General features: G+C 37.8%; 3 protein-coding genes across 4 annotated transcripts; 1 reads left to right on the top strand and 2 right to left on the bottom strand.

The window, feature by feature from the left end:
* Positions 1 to 1,554: 1,554 nt before the first annotated feature.
* On the bottom strand, positions 1,555 to 10,372 carry LOC132797338 (A-kinase anchor protein 1, mitochondrial). 2 transcript variants are annotated; one of them, XM_060809047.1, is made up of 5 exons: positions 9,987 to 10,372; positions 4,995 to 6,302; positions 4,277 to 4,667; positions 4,078 to 4,211; positions 1,555 to 3,555 (listed from the first exon to the last, which is right to left on the bottom strand). In XM_060809047.1, the coding sequence occupies exons 2-5, from the start codon at positions 6,279 to 6,281 to the stop codon at positions 3,487 to 3,489; spliced, it is 1,881 nt and encodes a 626-aa protein (XP_060665030.1). In that variant the 5' UTR covers positions 6,282 to 6,302; positions 9,987 to 10,372; the 3' UTR covers positions 1,555 to 3,486. The 2 variants fall into 2 exon arrangements, with proteins under 2 accessions (XP_060665030.1, XP_060665032.1); XM_060809049.1 differs by lacking the exon at positions 9,987 to 10,372 and adding an exon at positions 7,354 to 7,579.
* A 507-nt stretch (positions 10,373 to 10,879) lies between these two features.
* On the top strand, positions 10,880 to 11,866 carry LOC132797340 (large ribosomal subunit protein eL36). The gene is made up of 3 exons (XM_060809051.1): positions 10,880 to 11,029; positions 11,220 to 11,347; positions 11,436 to 11,866. The coding sequence occupies exons 2-3, from the start codon at positions 11,225 to 11,227 to the stop codon at positions 11,658 to 11,660; spliced, it is 348 nt and encodes a 115-aa protein (XP_060665034.1). The 5' UTR covers positions 10,880 to 11,029; positions 11,220 to 11,224; the 3' UTR covers positions 11,661 to 11,866.
* A 1,407-nt stretch (positions 11,867 to 13,273) lies between these two features.
* Positions 13,274 to 16,882, bottom strand: LOC132797339 (histone H4 transcription factor). The gene is made up of 3 exons (XM_060809050.1): positions 16,077 to 16,882; positions 14,228 to 14,544; positions 13,274 to 14,158 (listed from the first exon to the last, which is right to left on the bottom strand). Exons 1-3 carry the CDS (start codon positions 16,744 to 16,746, stop codon positions 13,682 to 13,684), a joined length of 1,464 nt encoding a protein of 487 aa, XP_060665033.1. The 5' UTR covers positions 16,747 to 16,882; the 3' UTR covers positions 13,274 to 13,681.
* Between the last annotated feature and the right edge of the window lie 17 nt (positions 16,883 to 16,899).

The following is a 16,899-nucleotide window of genomic DNA, read 5'->3' as shown; positions in this document are numbered from 1 at the left end:
GAACTACAATTTCACTAGTGAAGCGCAAAAAGTACTAGTTCAACAGCTGAAATACCAGGCGAACATAAGTCAGCAGCAAGCAGATGTACAGAAATTAACTGGGGTGGCGCCATCTATCGGTTGGTATTGCAACTGAAAAATACTGCGCCTTAATGATAGGCAACGATTTTTTCAGTTGGCTACGATCCTCTGAATGATGCAATAAAACATAGATGGCGCGATTGTAGTTGCGATAGCAACCCATAGATGGCGCCACCCCAGTTAATTTCTGCACATCTACTTGCTGCTGATTTATGTTCGCCTGGTACTTCACTGGCTTATTGGGCACTTTTTGACGATTTAGAAATTTAATTATAATTGCGATAGCAACCCATAGATGGCGCCACGCGAATTACTTTCTGTATATTTAGCTTGCTGTTAATTTATTTATTTTGTTTCATATGCTGAATTTACACTTTTTAGGCATTGGGGCGTGGCCAATAATACTTACTTGCCTTGTATCGTAAAATCCTTATTATTTTTATAGGTTTCTGATGGACCCTCTTGGTCTAGGGAGACCAGAGAAAAAGTCAAGATGATGTAGATTTTCAGTAGTTTTTATTTTTAATATAGTTGCTTTAATTTTATATTTAGTTAATTGCTAAATTTGTAAATTATTTTCACTTGAATGTATCTATAAATTAATTCTTATTTTGTATTTATCGTCTCAGCATTACTAAATTAAAGAACGAAAAAAAAACACGATAACTAGACGTTAAATTTAGTTTTAATATGTGCTCTACATCATGTTATTATGCATTGTGTATGTGTGTCGGTATCTGTCAGTGTATGTGTACGTTTGTCTCGTCAGTGGGCATGTATGTATGTGTGTGTGTACGTGTCTGTCAATTAATTAGTTATCAACAAATTGTACAAGTGAAAATTTACATCGAGAAATTAAAACACTAGAAACGTTGACAACTTGCGTATAATAATTATAATAATATATAATAATAATCATAATCATATAATAATATAATAATAATAATAATAAGTAATTAATATATGCTACATATAAGTATGTAATTATATACTATATATGCTATATAATAAGTATATATTTTTTTTTCCTTTTTTCAAAAATCAGACAATTAAAACAATAATCAATATAAGCGCCGCACTCTTTACAATTCTACAGAAAAAAAAATATAAATTTGCACTACTTTTTGTTTACGTTTCTTGCTGTATTTTCTTCTTTTGTTACTTGTTTGTGTTTCTTTTCTTCTTTTGTATTTTGCGTGAGCCTTTGCGAAATTAGAGATAAGAATATCTCCAATATCTCGCTTGCATTGCCAGGAAAAGGGTTGTAGGGAGGGGGAAAAACTGAGTAAAAATTAAAAACAAAATCATAAGAGAATACAATAATATTACACGACAAGTCTCATTCATTAGATTTTGTTTCGTTTATCTGCTGCGATCACTTGTACGTTATAAAACATAAACAAATTTATGGATAAATATAGCATGTTGTGTAGTTGTTGTTGTTGTTGTAAATGTTTCTGTGTGTTTTCGGTGTTATTTTTTTTTGGATGTATGTATGATACGATTTACATATACATATGCAACGCTTATATTAACAAAACGACAAAAAACTGCTTTCCGCAATCGAGACACACACAAACTTTCTGCTCTGAATTCTCTTTCGCTCTCGCTTCTATACATTGCAGCTGCTACTTCTTCCCGTTGCAGTGTTGCACAGCGCGTCAAAGAAAGCGTTCTTTAATTGTTTTTGCTTTTCCGTTTCTTTCTTGAAATACATATACAAAAGGCATGATATTATTCTTAAGTTTTTTGTTTTTCCATTTCTCTCCCTCTCGCAGAGTTTAAGCAATTGTTTTATAGATATATATAATTGTATGTATATATATATATATATATTCTATATAGAGGTTTATGTATAATGCTAGTTTGTAAACAATTATTGTTGTTGGCTGTGTCAAATTGCTTTTGTTGCTTTTTGTTTGTTTTTTTGTTTTGTAGTTTTCGTATTTTCTTGTATTTACATAACTGCCTGAAATAGTATTAGCTCTGTTTTCTTGTTTTGTTTTTGTTTTTGTTTCTTAACAATGGCACACACGCATATTGTGGGTTATGGGGAGAGAGAGGAAGTTGTGTTGCTGGTGGGGCGGAGGGAAGTGAAGGTTGGGGGGTTCACATACATATCCAATTGAATACAATATGAATATACGAATTTCTATCGATTTGTCTGTTTTTTTGTTTTTTTTGAATTTTAAAGGGAGCTTTTGTCCGTCTTTTAACATTTCATCAATTTTTCTTTAAATTTTTTTCTTTTGTTTTTGAGTTTTATACAATAATACGCATTATTCTTGTACTTTGCTTGGATTGAGTAAAATGTATTCGTATAAATTAAAGACCATCTAAAAATCATTGTTAGAAAATTACCATTTCTCTTTTCTTTTTGTTTGTCAACAAATCGAAACAAAATTCGCTAAAAATGATGTATGTACAAGTTAATGTTATTCAATTTTATGCTATTTGAGAGAGTTGTTATTATCAAATGTATTTTCTTGATGAGAAATTGCGACGTTTGTGGTACTAAACAAAAAAAAAAAAATCATTACAAAGAAAACTATTTACACTAAACATATTACTACTTATTAACTGAGTATGGTAATATCTTAAGCGTTTCGTTGGTTGCTTGGTTGTGTGTGTGTGTTTGTGTATATATGTGTGTGTGGATGTATACATGTGTATGTATGTGTGCCCCAACGCAACAGCCGAGAATTTGTTGTTGTTACTATTTGTATTAGTAAGTTAGTTTGTGTTATTTTGTGTTGATAATTGATTATCAATTTTAAAACTTCCGCACTGCTCGCTCACTTGTAGTTTGTTTGTTAATTGATTAATTCGTTAGTTAATTAGTTAGTTAGTTAGTTTTGCCTATGCGGAGAAAGAGAGATCAGCGATGGGATCTCATCAACAACAAAATTCGCAGGCGGCAATCAAATTGCTTATTTTTAGATTGTTTAACATTTTTTTTTTTTATATGTTTTATATATGCATTCAATGTATGTGGAAGTGGAAATGGATTGTGGGTGTCAACGTATGTGTGTGTGTGTGTGTGAACTATGCGTGTGTGCGTGTGAGTGTGTATGGGTATTGTGTGTATGTATGTGTGTTGTATTTATATATTAAATACGGGCTCTAGGCTCAGTCGCTTCCTACAACTTAGTTTCTCCATTTGTTATTGTTTTTTGTTGTTGTTGTGTGTTTTCTTTTTAAGGCTTTTTTAGCTGCTGTTGAAAGTTGAAGTTGATGTTGAAGTTGAAGTTGTTGCTGTTGCTTTTCTTTTGTTGATGTTGTTCTTCTCTTGTATTGTTGTTGTTATTTGGTTGTTGTTGTTGTAGTTGAATTTGTTGCTTCTAGTTTTAGTTTAGTTTAAACTTGCTTTGCTTTGTTCATTTGCAGGCTGCTTTTTTGTTGTTGTTAGTCACGTATCTCGACCCATTTTGCGAGATTTCTGGCGACCAATTCCTTATTGATAAAAATTACATTCTGCAAAGCGAAAGAATCACAATGAATTAGCAAATGATGAAGTGACAAAAAGATTAAGTCGCTTAATTAAGCAATTTAATTCGCTGTCATGATTTAAATTGCCCAATTCGAGGCTTAATCTTAAAATTATGTTAGTTTTCAATACAATTTGTGAAACTTATGAATTTAAATGTGTAAACATAAATGTGAGTTAATATTAAAATCCCCTTTCAAATATAATTCGCTATGTTAATACATAATAATAATAATGTCTCTACATTAACTGTTTGCTAACCTAAATTTGATCATCTTATAAACATTCAGAAATTCCCTTGCTATCTTTATAGTGGACATTACATATTGTATAGTAAATCTAATCTAATCCTACAATTCTTTTCAATCAACAATCAAACTCATTCATGAAACTTAAATGCATCGTTCACCATTCATTCCCTCTCTTTCTGTTGCTGTCACTATCGCTGTCTCGCTTCGTGGGCTTATCAGCATGCCATCTCTGTCTCAACCATAATAGTTAATACTCACATTTGGACCTAGAGAAGCAAATAAATAGATTTCTGGTATGTTGTGGCTGTTGTAGCCGGCGACTTGTGCTTGCAAGACAATGCCTTTGGTTAATTTATTAAGGATATCGGCCGCATCCGCTGACCAAGTATTATCTGCAAATGGGAAATTACAATAATTAGCAAAAAAATATTGAAAATTATCAAATTCAAATACTTACCGATGGGCTCCACGTTGGACAGTATGCACTCGGTGGCTTGGAAGGGCAGCGCCATAAAGTCGGTGCGAATTTGACGCAGCGCACTAAAGCTGACATTCATGTAGCCGCCAAAGTCCAAGAATTTGACCAGACAACGCTCCTCATCCTCCTCATCGATATCGCAAATTTGCACGCGATACCAAACCCCATTGACGGGGATCACACAGACGGCGCTGATCTCGATGCTCGGCAATGTGGGCGCCTCCATGGTCGAATAGCTATCGAACATGCCCTTCTGCAGAGCGTGCAGTGAGGGATGCGATGGATGCAGCGGATGCTGGACAAACACATGATTGCCCGACAGCACGGCGGTGACGACCACATCGTTGTTGATGCCCTCGATCAGTTTAAGCTGCAAATGCAAATGGAAATCAGTTAGTAACCAATACAACAGAGAATGTCTCCGAGTATACAGTAAGAGAGAAAGATAATTCGATAAATCGATCGATGACTATCGATAATACTATCGATTTCGAGCGTGCTGTCGCTGTACTATCGATGCAACTATCGCACAACATACCGATCTCTCGCTCTATATATACAGAACACAAACAACAGAGAGAGCAATGGATCGATCGATCTATCCTCGGATAGGAGGATCATGTTACAATGGGCATTAAAACCCTACTCGCAGATACACAGTGAACAGACATGGATGGCTGGCGGTGTGGTAACTCACTTGTAGGTTAAAGAGGCTTTCAGTCGAAAGAGGAACTACGGTTTGCGGAAGCGCATAGTGGATACGCTGCATTGTGAAATTTGGATAGCGTCTGGCTGGCAATCGTAGCCGGATCATCACCAGTGCGGCATCGATCTCCGTCTCGGTGCCCTCAATGGTACAGATGCGCAATTTGCCAGTTGAATAGCGTGTCTTGCTCAGTGTGACATTGGCCGAGGTTTTCGCCTTGATCTGATTGATGAACGAACGCTTGCGTCCATAGAGCTGACCGATTAAACTATTTGGGAAATAGAATTCATATGTGGTCTTGATCCGTGTCGTTGCCTCGGACCGTGGCAGACTTGATCCTTTGCCCGAATCACCGGATTGCACACTGCAAATGCTCAGCGATGGACTTGCGGCATCCACATTGCGCTTCTGATTGCCATTGGCATCGTCCGCCTCAGACGACGACACAATTGTCTGCTCGACTACAACTGAATTCTGATTCTGATTCTGATCGTCCTCAGTCTGTTTTTCTGTGGCTTGTATCTGCGTTTCTGTTGCTGTTACTGTTGCTGTCTCTATAGGCGATGCTGCTGTTGCTGCCTCCTTTTTGGTCGGCTCACAGTTGTTGTTCTGCTCGCCGCATTCCTGCTTTGTGTACTTGCTCTCCAGGAATGAATTCTCAGGCGATATTTTGGGGGTACGTGTTGCCTTGATGACCACCGGCTCCTCGGCCTTTTGATTTGTTTTGCGATTGTAGAACGAGACCCGATTATTAACCGAATCGGGCAAATTACTGGGCGACGATAGATTCTCAAAGTCTTCGTCAATGGAGCAGAGTTTCTTGTGCTCGGCATCTTGGATCTTTGACTTTAACATTTCCGAATCGATTTGCTGCTGTTGCTGTTGATGTTTGTTGCCCGGCGATGCGCGTCCATTGCTTTGTTGTATGGTGATTGGTGCCGATTTGCCGTATAACATCGAATTGGGACTATCCTTGTCATCGACATTGCTGCCGCCTCCGCCGCTGTTGCCACCGACAGTAATGTTCATTGATTTGGTGGCCACAGATCCATTGGGCAATTTGCCATTTGCCGATTGGACACCGTTGACTTTGCGCTGTTGAATCGCCGGCTCAGCGGCGGCCTCCTTAACCGGCTTTCCATTGGCGACGGCTGCTGTTCCATTATCATCATCGTTTTTGTCTACACGATTTTTATTTCTACGCCGAAACCAAAAGACGCCGAGTATAAATGCTACACCGGGCAGTGACAGATAGAGTAGTGGACGACCGGATACCATTTTCGCTGAATATTGGAGAATCTGTAAGTACACGAATCAAAATTCCGAAATGAAATAACACAATCTTCTCTCAGTAGCTGCAAAGCATTCACAACTCCAATATTCTCATGGCTAGCTTTGACAATTTGAAAAAAGTTCACAAACAGTTGGCAACACAAACCACTTTGAAACAGTTGGCAAAGCGGCAAACTTTACTTTAATGACACTTTGTCAAACAAATGTTATCGAACAGAACGATGATTATTGTGTGACCAGAGCACTGATTGATCGATTTTCAAACTCAACCAAACTCTCTCTCTCCTTCTGAAAGTTCAAATGGAGCAGGGAAGGAGGAAATGTGAGGGGAAAAACAATGTCGCTATTATTGGCATGTAAGATGTTCATAGATAATTCTACCACATTTTGCTTTCTATAAATGCAACAGAAAGTTACAATTTGTTTTGGTGGCTGCGGCCATCACGAGACCCATTTGGCATCCACAACTGCGTACGTGTGTGCCTCAATGTCCATGTGTATGTGTGTCTGTGTGTGTGTGTGTGTGTATAGATATATGTGTGACTGCGTATTAATAGCAACAATACATAATTATAGAAAATCATTCGAAGCAACAACGTTGACGAAGCGCACAGCAAATAAGGTGCAAAGCAAAAGCAACAAGTCAGAATGCCACGCGGAAGCTACAGAGCCCAACAGGAGAGAGCGAGAGAGAACTAGAGCCCACAAGAGCCAAGAGCAGATCGAGCAGACGCGAAACGAACGCGAGCAAAAGAGAGGTAGCGAGACAAAAAGAGTACGCGTCTCTCTTCTTGCGCGTGCGTCGAGTGTCAAGTGTGAAGAAAAGGCCGCAAGCAAACAAGAACAACAACAACAACAACAATCATAGCAAGCAAACGCAAGCAGCTTTCGGCGAAAAACAACAACAACAACTAGAAGCATTGCGCTTACGGCATTTGTTATGAAATCATTACAAAACAAACGTAGCAAAATTAATAAAAATACATTAAACACAAAACTATGGCAATCAACTTTAGTCAATCAGCAACAACTAAAACAAAAAAAAAAAGAACTTCACCTTAATATTTCCAACAAACACACTTTCGTAATTTTCCACACAAAACGCACAGTTTTTTAATTGAAATTTATTTCGTTGACGATGATTTCGTTGAGGATATTTGAAATAATAAATTAGTTGCTTTCGTTTGTAGTTTGTTTACAATTATTCGTTGTTATGGCTAAGCTATTATTGCAATAATAATAATAATAATATTCGTTCATTGACTCGACAAAATGCGACGCCGGTCAAAAGATTCGAGCGGAGCAATTCGAGCTTTTGATGATAGCGCTTCGATATACAAAGGGAAACTACCCAATAGCATTTTGCTTTTTGTTTTTTTGGCGTACGCCATGTGCTTCGTGTGTATGTGTGTGCGAGAGCGTGTGTGTGTGTGTGCGTTCTACTTCCCTTCCCCTTAGAATGATATCAGAGAGCCAGCAAGTTGTTTGCTTGGCTCTTTTCTACATATTCGTTCTTTCGAGACATTTGCCAATTGGTTGCAAAGTGCCACCCACCATCATACTAACCACATACGACAACAACTATTCGAGAGCCGCAAACGCCGTGTCAACAGCCTAACAAAAATGATCAGCATAAATAATACACAAAAATACCAAAAATCGACGGCAGCAAAAAAACAACAACAGCAGAGAGCAAAAGCGCCCTTCAATAAGCCAATCAAAACGTCAGAATCTCTCTGTTGTTTTTATTATTTTTGTTTCCTCTAACGAACCTGTTGCCCTGTTTGTGTGCATATGTGTGTGTGTGTGTTTCTGTGTCTGTCTGTTGTTTATTACTAGCTAGACGTGTGTACTTGTGGAATGTGTGTGCGTGTGAATGTGTGTAGTAAGTCTGTTGCGTTTCGTCACCCGCAATTCAAAAGGCCTTTTGTTGTTGATAAGCTGGCCACCAAAGCGCCGCACAGCCTTATTGCCTTATCTATCGACGCATTTCGATTGGCACAAAGGTCATCATCAATCGTTTTGGGTCTGGGCGATACATTGTCTTGTTATCGAAAGATCACACACAGCTGTAAAGCTCGACTCAACAGCTGTTTTTGGTTGTCTGTGTGTCGCAGCATCATTTGCATATGCACAGTTACTTTTGGCGTTGCCACATCATGTCAAGAAAGAGACAACACTTATGTAAAGCGCGAATTTCGTAAAAGCTGTGTGTGCTCAAGAAACATGTTTGATGCTTGGCGCTTGACTTTGAACTTGCATGGGGTGGCCATACAAGTTAAAATTTCCATAACATCGAAAAACACATACACATGAACATATTTATATATGCACATAACACATTTGTGGCAGTCGTTAAAACTAGCCGAAGCTTAAATCCAAGGCCTATGAATTGAATTTAACTCGTTATCAAACACACACACGAACGCACGCATACTCACATATGCATACAAGGTTTCAAAGGGCGCTAGAAAAGTGCGTGAGCAAAAGGAGAGCAGCAAAAGAGCGTGCTTAGCTATTAATACAGTCACATATACGCACTCACGTACCAGCAAACCAGGTGCTCTACAACTCACACACAAACACACACACTTTAATCGCGATCTGCTCTACTCTTCTCTCTACCGCCGTTGTCATAGCTGCATGCCTTTCACCCCTCACCCATCCGATACATTCGCTATAATCTTTGGCAACGTGGTTGGCCGATCATATGCTTAGCATTTCTTTCTGCTGCTCTATGTGTATTGTATAATCGTGAAAATAAAAATGTGTGATATTTTGTTTTTGGCTTTTTTCAATTTTCTGGCAACGTAACGATTTGTTGCTTACTGCCGACGAAAGGGGTAAAAAAAAAATAGACATAGAGAGCGGGTGTTGTTGTGTTGTTTGGCTTATCAGTAGCATTATTTAACAATTAGTCTGAAAGCCGCCAAACACAAAACAAAAATAAAGCGCACACCATTCTATATAGCAAATAAATATACATACAATATATTAAACAAGAATCTAACACAAAGAAGCGTCAAATCATTTCATCTAAATGACTCAGCCATAAGCACAACATTTACATATACACGGATGTACATATGTATATGCATGCATGTGTGTGTATGTATGTATACATATGTACCTACATACTTGTGTATGTATTGCATGCGGCAAACAAGCAACAACAAATTTTCATTGTGTAACCGCTCAAGTCGCATACATATAAACATATGTATTAAGAAAGTATTCTGCATTAAGGACCAAGCACAATGATCCTATTTGAAAATAGACAAGCACACAAACACACACTCAGACAGACTGGACAGGCGGCACAATTTTAATGCCGCATGTATTGGCGACTGCAACAACAACAAAGAGGTGTTGCCACCTATTGATTATGTTGCGCATTTTTTGCATTTACACACTGTCTCTTTCACACACACACACACACACACACACTCTCATACGCATCAAATCACAATACAACAATAAAAAAAAAACAAGAATAAAAGAAGTTGATGGAACTAAATCATTGCATTGAACCTAGCCAAACTACGCATCATTTTACAACAAAATACAACGAGGAGCAAAAGCAATATGACACCATTTTTCTTGCTTTTGCTTTGCGTTTGTTCGAGTTCGTGTGTTTTGGCAACTGTTTTGTAGTAGGTTATGTTCCGCGTGGTCGAAATTTGCGCTTACCTTTTGAAACCAGTGGGTTAAATAAATATGCTTTCAATTGCCTGCAAATTGCCGCTGCGTTCACTTAAAATGTTTTTTTTAAATAAATTTCACTGTTTTCTGCTTTTTTTGTGATAGGCTTGACACACAATTTGAGCGTACAAAATAGCAGCACGAATTAAACACGTGTCTACGTCTACTACCTTTTACATATCATAACATGGCCGGCGTATACAGTGTTGCCATCATTGCGCGCACTAGCCGATAAACCAAACACAATACACCTAATAAGTTATTTATTTTTATTTCACTAAACCATCCACACGATAATATTAATATTCCGTATTGAATAGCAATCTCAAATGTTTGCACAATTTTACTAAAACGCGTGTGAATAATAAAACTCGTACTGAATTCATTCCCAGTGTTGTCATCAGCACATGCATTGACAGGGTGACCGTTTTTGTAAAATCCCAAAATATACTATTTAAAGTCCAGAAATATACCACTTGAGTATTGGTCACACGGATTTTTTGATTGAGCAGAGCAAGCGGAGTACATGAAAAATGTATTTAGCGTGCTTTTAAATTTTATAGAATATATTTTTAAAAGCTCTAAATAATTTTACAAAAGTTTTGTGTACATTCATTACAATAATCAAGCATATACTGGCATTCATGTTCTTTCGATATACCTTAATTGCAACCTTGCTTTTAATAAACAGCGCTATCGGAATACCAAAGCATCTCTGTTATAACAATTGCGCCACAGTGTTGCCACATTAATAAAGATTCAACGCTATATCCGAAGTCTTTGTTTGAAGTTTTAACAATATTCTTACATGAGATTGGATAATTTAATAAAAAATAAAAAATCTTTTAAAACTTTCGATATGACACAAAGCTTCTAATTACGTGGCTCCGTAATTCTGCATTAGCGATATATATCGTCCGGTGTGCCTATGGCCTAAATTGCACGATCTGGCAGCGCGCTTCAATGTCAGATGGCCAGGCGGTTTCCTGCCGCTCTGACAGCGCTCTTTCTACCATTTGACAGCAACTGAGGTAGGTCGGCCGAAGAATTGTTGTGTAGAAATTCCGCAAATATTATAAACATCATCGACTTGTATGTGATAATTAAGTGTTAATTATAAAGTGAACATGTCGATGCAGAATTTGCAACAATTGTTTTATGTGCACAACACAAAATACTAAGCGAAAAGTGTATTTACAATTTGTATTGTTTGTTTTGCAGTGAAGATGGCAGTCCGCTACGAGCTGTGTATTGGTCTTAACCGAGGCCACAAGACCACCAAAGTCAAGAATGTTAAGTACACCGGCGACAAGAAGGTCAAGGGTCTGCGTGGCTCCCGTTTGAAGAACGTAAGTATAAAAATAAGAAAAACAAAAAAAAATAGGTCTCGGGCAATATACTAATTTTGTTTACATGTTTTGCTCTATTGTCAAACAGATTCAAACCAAACACACCAAATTCACTCGCGATTTGGTACGCGAAGTTGTGGGCCATGCTCCCTATGAGAAGCGCACCATGGAATTGCTGAAGGTGTCCAAGGATAAGCGTGCCTTGAAGTTCCTGAAGCGTCGCTTGGGCACACACATCCGTGCCAAGAGGAAGCGTGAGGAACTGTCCAACATTCTCACTCAGCTCAGGAAGGCTCAGACTCACGCCAAGTAAATGACGGACGCTTAACAACAATCACAACAACATCAACTCAACATCTACAAGCAGCAGATTCAATAATATCAACGATTTTGTGTTTTTGCTATTGCGCGGTGTTATTTTTTTTTTGCTCTGTCAAAGAAAGTGTAAAAAATCCAACTACTTGAAAAGTCCAAGAAGCCACAATTAAAAAAGAAAACCAACAAAAATATTACAAACAACTTTGTGCAAATTTGTGTTTATTTTTTTCAAGTGAACATAACCTCACAGAAAAGCAAATGCTTTTTAACCGGTCGTCATACGACGCTTCCCAATTGGAATACGCAGCAGCAGCGGCTGCCATGTGCACAGTGATGGCGATTGGAATACACGGCAATTCCCATGTGCAAAGTGTTGCCAATTGGAATATACACAGCCAATCACATGTGCACAGTGGTGGGCAGCAATATTGGGCACAGTTTGTGGAGCTCTACAAATTGTTGTGGAGAAGTTGCTTTGTAGCCTAAAAAGGAGTGGAGCAGAGAAGTAAATGCAACTAGAAAGTCATACTATACTATACATAGCGAATAATGTGAAGTCAAGCTATATAGTTGAGTCACATGGAATATTATTCAAGAATCGATTGAAAGGTCTTTGTCGGGTCTTTAAATTGTCTAGAAATTTTCCTTCAGGCAGCATTTCAGGTACATATTTTATATAAATCCATAGAAATCTCAATCTTTATATATATACAAGTCCTTGATCTAATTTCCTTTGTAAACTTGCTTCATATCTATTTAGTTTTATTGTATCTAAACTTTTATGAACCAAATTCTTAGACTAAACGAGTTAGAGTAGGAATCGGTTAATAATGATAACGGTAATAAACTATAAACTATTGCTTATATTAAGAAAGTTCATACTAAAATTATTGGGGAAATTCTCTTCGTGATTATTAAACTTTTCTCTTTAATAGAACTCTTTTTGCCATGGCTAGGATTGAATTCAGTTTTTACTATATAGTATTGCGTTTGGATAGATCATAGATCAATAGATTAATCCTTTACTTAAGATTAGATTGAGGAATGAAAATAATACCTGAGTTGAGACAATGATGAGGTTGCTTTTCAAAATATGAAAGTTAAAAGGAAACTAATTATTATTTTTAAAAACAAGATAAATACTATGGCTAATATAAATGGAACTAATAGAGATCTTTATCTAAAACTATGTATATGAAATATATAAAGCGCTGATCTAACTCAGTTATTCAAGAAATACAATGAAATGAATTTGCTTAAATTGAATAGAAATTCATTGAAAGCAATTAAGTTTTATGATGTAAGTATGCTTCTTGATCTGAGATTAAAAGTATCTTTGCAAATGAGATTTATCTTTAATCTCTACTCTATAGAAATAATCTTAATATGCGCACATTAGAATCTTTCTTGTGACTCATTGCTATGGGATTAAATGTATCTTTGCAAATAAGAAAGGTATATCTTTAAACTCTACTCCATAAAAAGAATCCATATATATTAGGTATTATATATATATTATATACATTAGTTTCAGTAAGATTCTTTCACATACTATATATGAAGATACTTTCTGTTCCATTTGTCATCCAAAAAAAAAAAGGTAAAACTTGATTGTTTTGTATTGCTTCATGATGTGATGTGCATAGTTTCCATTTATTTCATATGCTTAACGAGTTCTTATAATCTCTATATAATTGTTGACTTTTGGCTTATGATTAATGGTAAATGGTAAATCGTAATCGTAGTTAAGAGCAGCAATTGATAAATGCCAACACATGCAACCGTGTAAGTAATATTTAAGAAGGTGTATGGCACAATTTGTTGTACTTGGTCGCAGGAGTTTTGGACGATGATGACAACGTTAAAAGATGCTTACAAACTACGGGGAGGATTAGGATACAGAGGAGGAGCATGCAGCTGAAGGAGCAGGACCTTTTGAACACAAGCAACCTTTTGAACACAGCCTTTTATTGTGTTGCGCTCTGATGAGGATTCATTTTTTGGTTTTGGCAATGCTTAGGGATGATGATTGTCGTTGAGTGCATCGACAGCGACGGCAACGGAGTCGGCAACGTTGTTATCAGCCGTGTTTTCGTCATCGTCAAGCAGGCTGGGCAACGAGATGGTCACCTCTCCGACCAAGTGCGCCTCGTTGGCATCATTCGAGACAATGATGCGCTCATATTCGGTGCTAATCGGATTGACAATCTCAAAGCAACTGCCCGCCTCGGGCAGTTTGTGCAATTCAGTCTGATTTTTGATATGCGGCGAGAGGATCTGTTGTGTCACCTCCAAGCTCTCGATGCGCGTTGTCTCCAGCCGATAGAATCCATTCTCATCGAGCCGATACGTAAATCGTTTGTGTCCCGACGGCAAGCGAAAGTTATGCTTCTTGATCAGATGCACCGAGAGCGATTTGCCGCTCTTGAAGAAGCGTTCACAGCAATGACAGCCATAGAAGATCGGATTGTTGCCATGCACCTCCAGATAGTGCTGTAAACGAAATGGAAATGGAACAAGTTATGAGAATCGATGGAGAATATAGAATCTAGAGAAACTTACGCGGCGCATTTGAGTGTAGGTGCGCACCGAGTATTGACAGCCAGGCTGATCGCATTGATGCACCATCTTGGCGTGCACAATCTGCACGTGCTTGGCGAGATCCGATTCCCGAACGCAGCGCGTCTCGCATTCGCTGCACTTGAAGGGTTTGTCCTTCAGATGCCTGTATCGTATGTGCATCGTCAGCGAGCTGGCCGAGCTGCAGGTCATGTCGCACATGGTGCACTTGTAGCAATTCACATGGCGCACCGCGTGGCCACGCAACAGTTTCTCCGTTGCAAAGAACTTGAAGCACTGTGCACACTGGAACTTCTGAGCTGTGTGGAGAGAGAGAGAGAGAGAGAAACAAGAAGGGGGAAATCAAATATAGAATTTAAAACAAGATTTCGAGTCGATGGATGTTATTCTATAATTAAGTTTAGTACTCGATTTAATATAATAGATATTTAAACTATTTCCATTTAGTATTTAATACTCGATTTTTAATATATATTATAATAAAACAAGATTTAAGAGGTGAACTATCCCGAACTATCTTACGACTGAATATTGTGTATTACATCTTCGAACTTTATAAGATATACGATTTATACAACAAAATCTATAGCTACTTTCACTACAACTATAACTTAGCATACAAAAAAAAAACACAAATTAAAATCTAATATGAAATTTAATAGATGATTTCAAGACGAAGGAAAATATCTGCACTAAACCTAAACATGTAAGAAAAGCTACAACTGGAAATTTCTCAATTCAAAAAATAGTAAAATATCGAAAAGATAGATTTTGCACATAAAATGTGATAATAAATAAAAATAAATATCAAAAGATTTCTTGGTGGCTCACAACATTTTGTAACTAATTTTTCTTTTAGTTCTTCATGTTATATTTTCTTTTCTATGAAGAAATGTTATACTTCAAAAATGTCTGTAAATAAATATATTCTTAATAAACCAGAAATCCAATGCAAAAATACAGCTAGCATATCTAAATCTAAATAGGAATACTTTAATTTGTTGGTAGATAAATATAAGATTCCTGAAATATTTGGATTCGATCAGATAAGAAGTAGAGGAAGTTATTTAAGAAATACTTTTGTATGGCCAAAAAAAGTGTATTTTCTACGGGTCTTCCTTGCTTTGGCTGACAATCCTGTATATTTTGTACTCTATGGTATATTTTGTACTCTATGGTATATTTTGTACTATATGGAAAATTTGTCAAATATGGTAAATTTTGTACTATATGGTAAATTTGTATTCTATGGTATATATTTTACAATATGGAATATTTTGAATCAATATACCAAATGTAGACTTCCATATATTTCTATTACAATTGTTTTGCAATACCGCAGTGCTTTGCAGAATGGTGTTTTCCACAATGAGTGACGGGTATCTCACAGTCGAGCACACTCGATTATAGCTTTCTTACTTGTGTCTTTTCTTTTCTTTCTTGACGATCTGACCTAAGACATTGTGTTAAATATAATAAAAGAAAGTTTTCTAGTCTTCATCATTCTATACTTGCAGCTAGTTTTCGCTTGCCACTAAATGAGCATACCCTTCATGTGCCCGCATAACTGCCTTACAAACAAGACGGTTTAAATGTATTAATGTTGATAAGTATGTGACCTAATTACTATAGCACTTATAATCATTTGCAATTGCACATACGAATACATTCAGACAAATTCCACTAAACGTGCAAACCCATCTAGCCTGCTAGTAATTACCGGGTATATTCCCTAACAAAATTCACTATATTATACAATGATATATAACGTAGTTCTTTCTCACTAACTTGTCACACCCTACCACCTCTTGGGACTACGCGGTATACTCACTATTGTTGTCCGGCTGGCGACGCAGGTGATCGAAGAGCGTCGTCTTGGTGCGAAAGAGTTCGCCGCAATGGAAGCAGGCGACGTGCTTCTTGTTCGAATGCGTGCTGATGTGTTCGATGAGGCGATATTTGTTCTCCAGCTGCTTGTTACAAAGATTCCAGTTGCACTGTGTCTTGGGTCGCTCGTCGTCCGGTGACTTTTGTATCTCGTACTCGAAGGACGCGTGCTGCACAATGTGATCCTGGAACTCGACAATCGAGACAAACACACGATTGCAATCGCTCCAGCCGCAGTGGTAATTCTGCTTCAACTCGGGCAACTTGTCGCCCTGGCGTGCTGGCGCATAGCAAGCGGGTATCTCGGGATGTCGTTCGCATTCCTTTTTGCCCTGGAGCAGCAGATGCAAATAGTAGCCATGATAATAGTTGTGACGCTCGAACTCCTCGCGATCCGTGCAGCTAAAGTTGCAATCGTTCCATGCGCACACACACTCCTCCGGCTCATCCTCGCACTCTGTCTCCGCCTCCTCCGCCCATCGCTGCTCCAGGTGGAGCGCAATGTGGCTATTGAGCAGCCATTCGCCATTGCAAATCACCTGACAATCGCGCCAGCCGCAGGGCAGCTGCATTTCCGCGGGCTTTTTCCTCTTGGCCGATGGTTGCCTCATCATCTTGCTTATCACTTTTATCACTTATATATATATATTTTTCAACTATAGGTTTATGCCTAACATGAAATGTCCAGAAAATTTATTGTGCTACTTAATTAATGGTGGAAGCCTGGATTCGGCGTTTGCGGTACTGCTGCAGACACACTATCGATG

Source organism: Drosophila nasuta, chromosome X (genome assembly GCF_023558535.2).
Source record: "Drosophila nasuta strain 15112-1781.00 chromosome X, ASM2355853v1, whole genome shotgun sequence".
NCBI classification, from domain to species: domain Eukaryota; kingdom Metazoa; phylum Arthropoda; class Insecta; order Diptera; family Drosophilidae; genus Drosophila; species Drosophila nasuta.
This window is presented reverse-complemented; position numbering and strand designations above follow the sequence as displayed.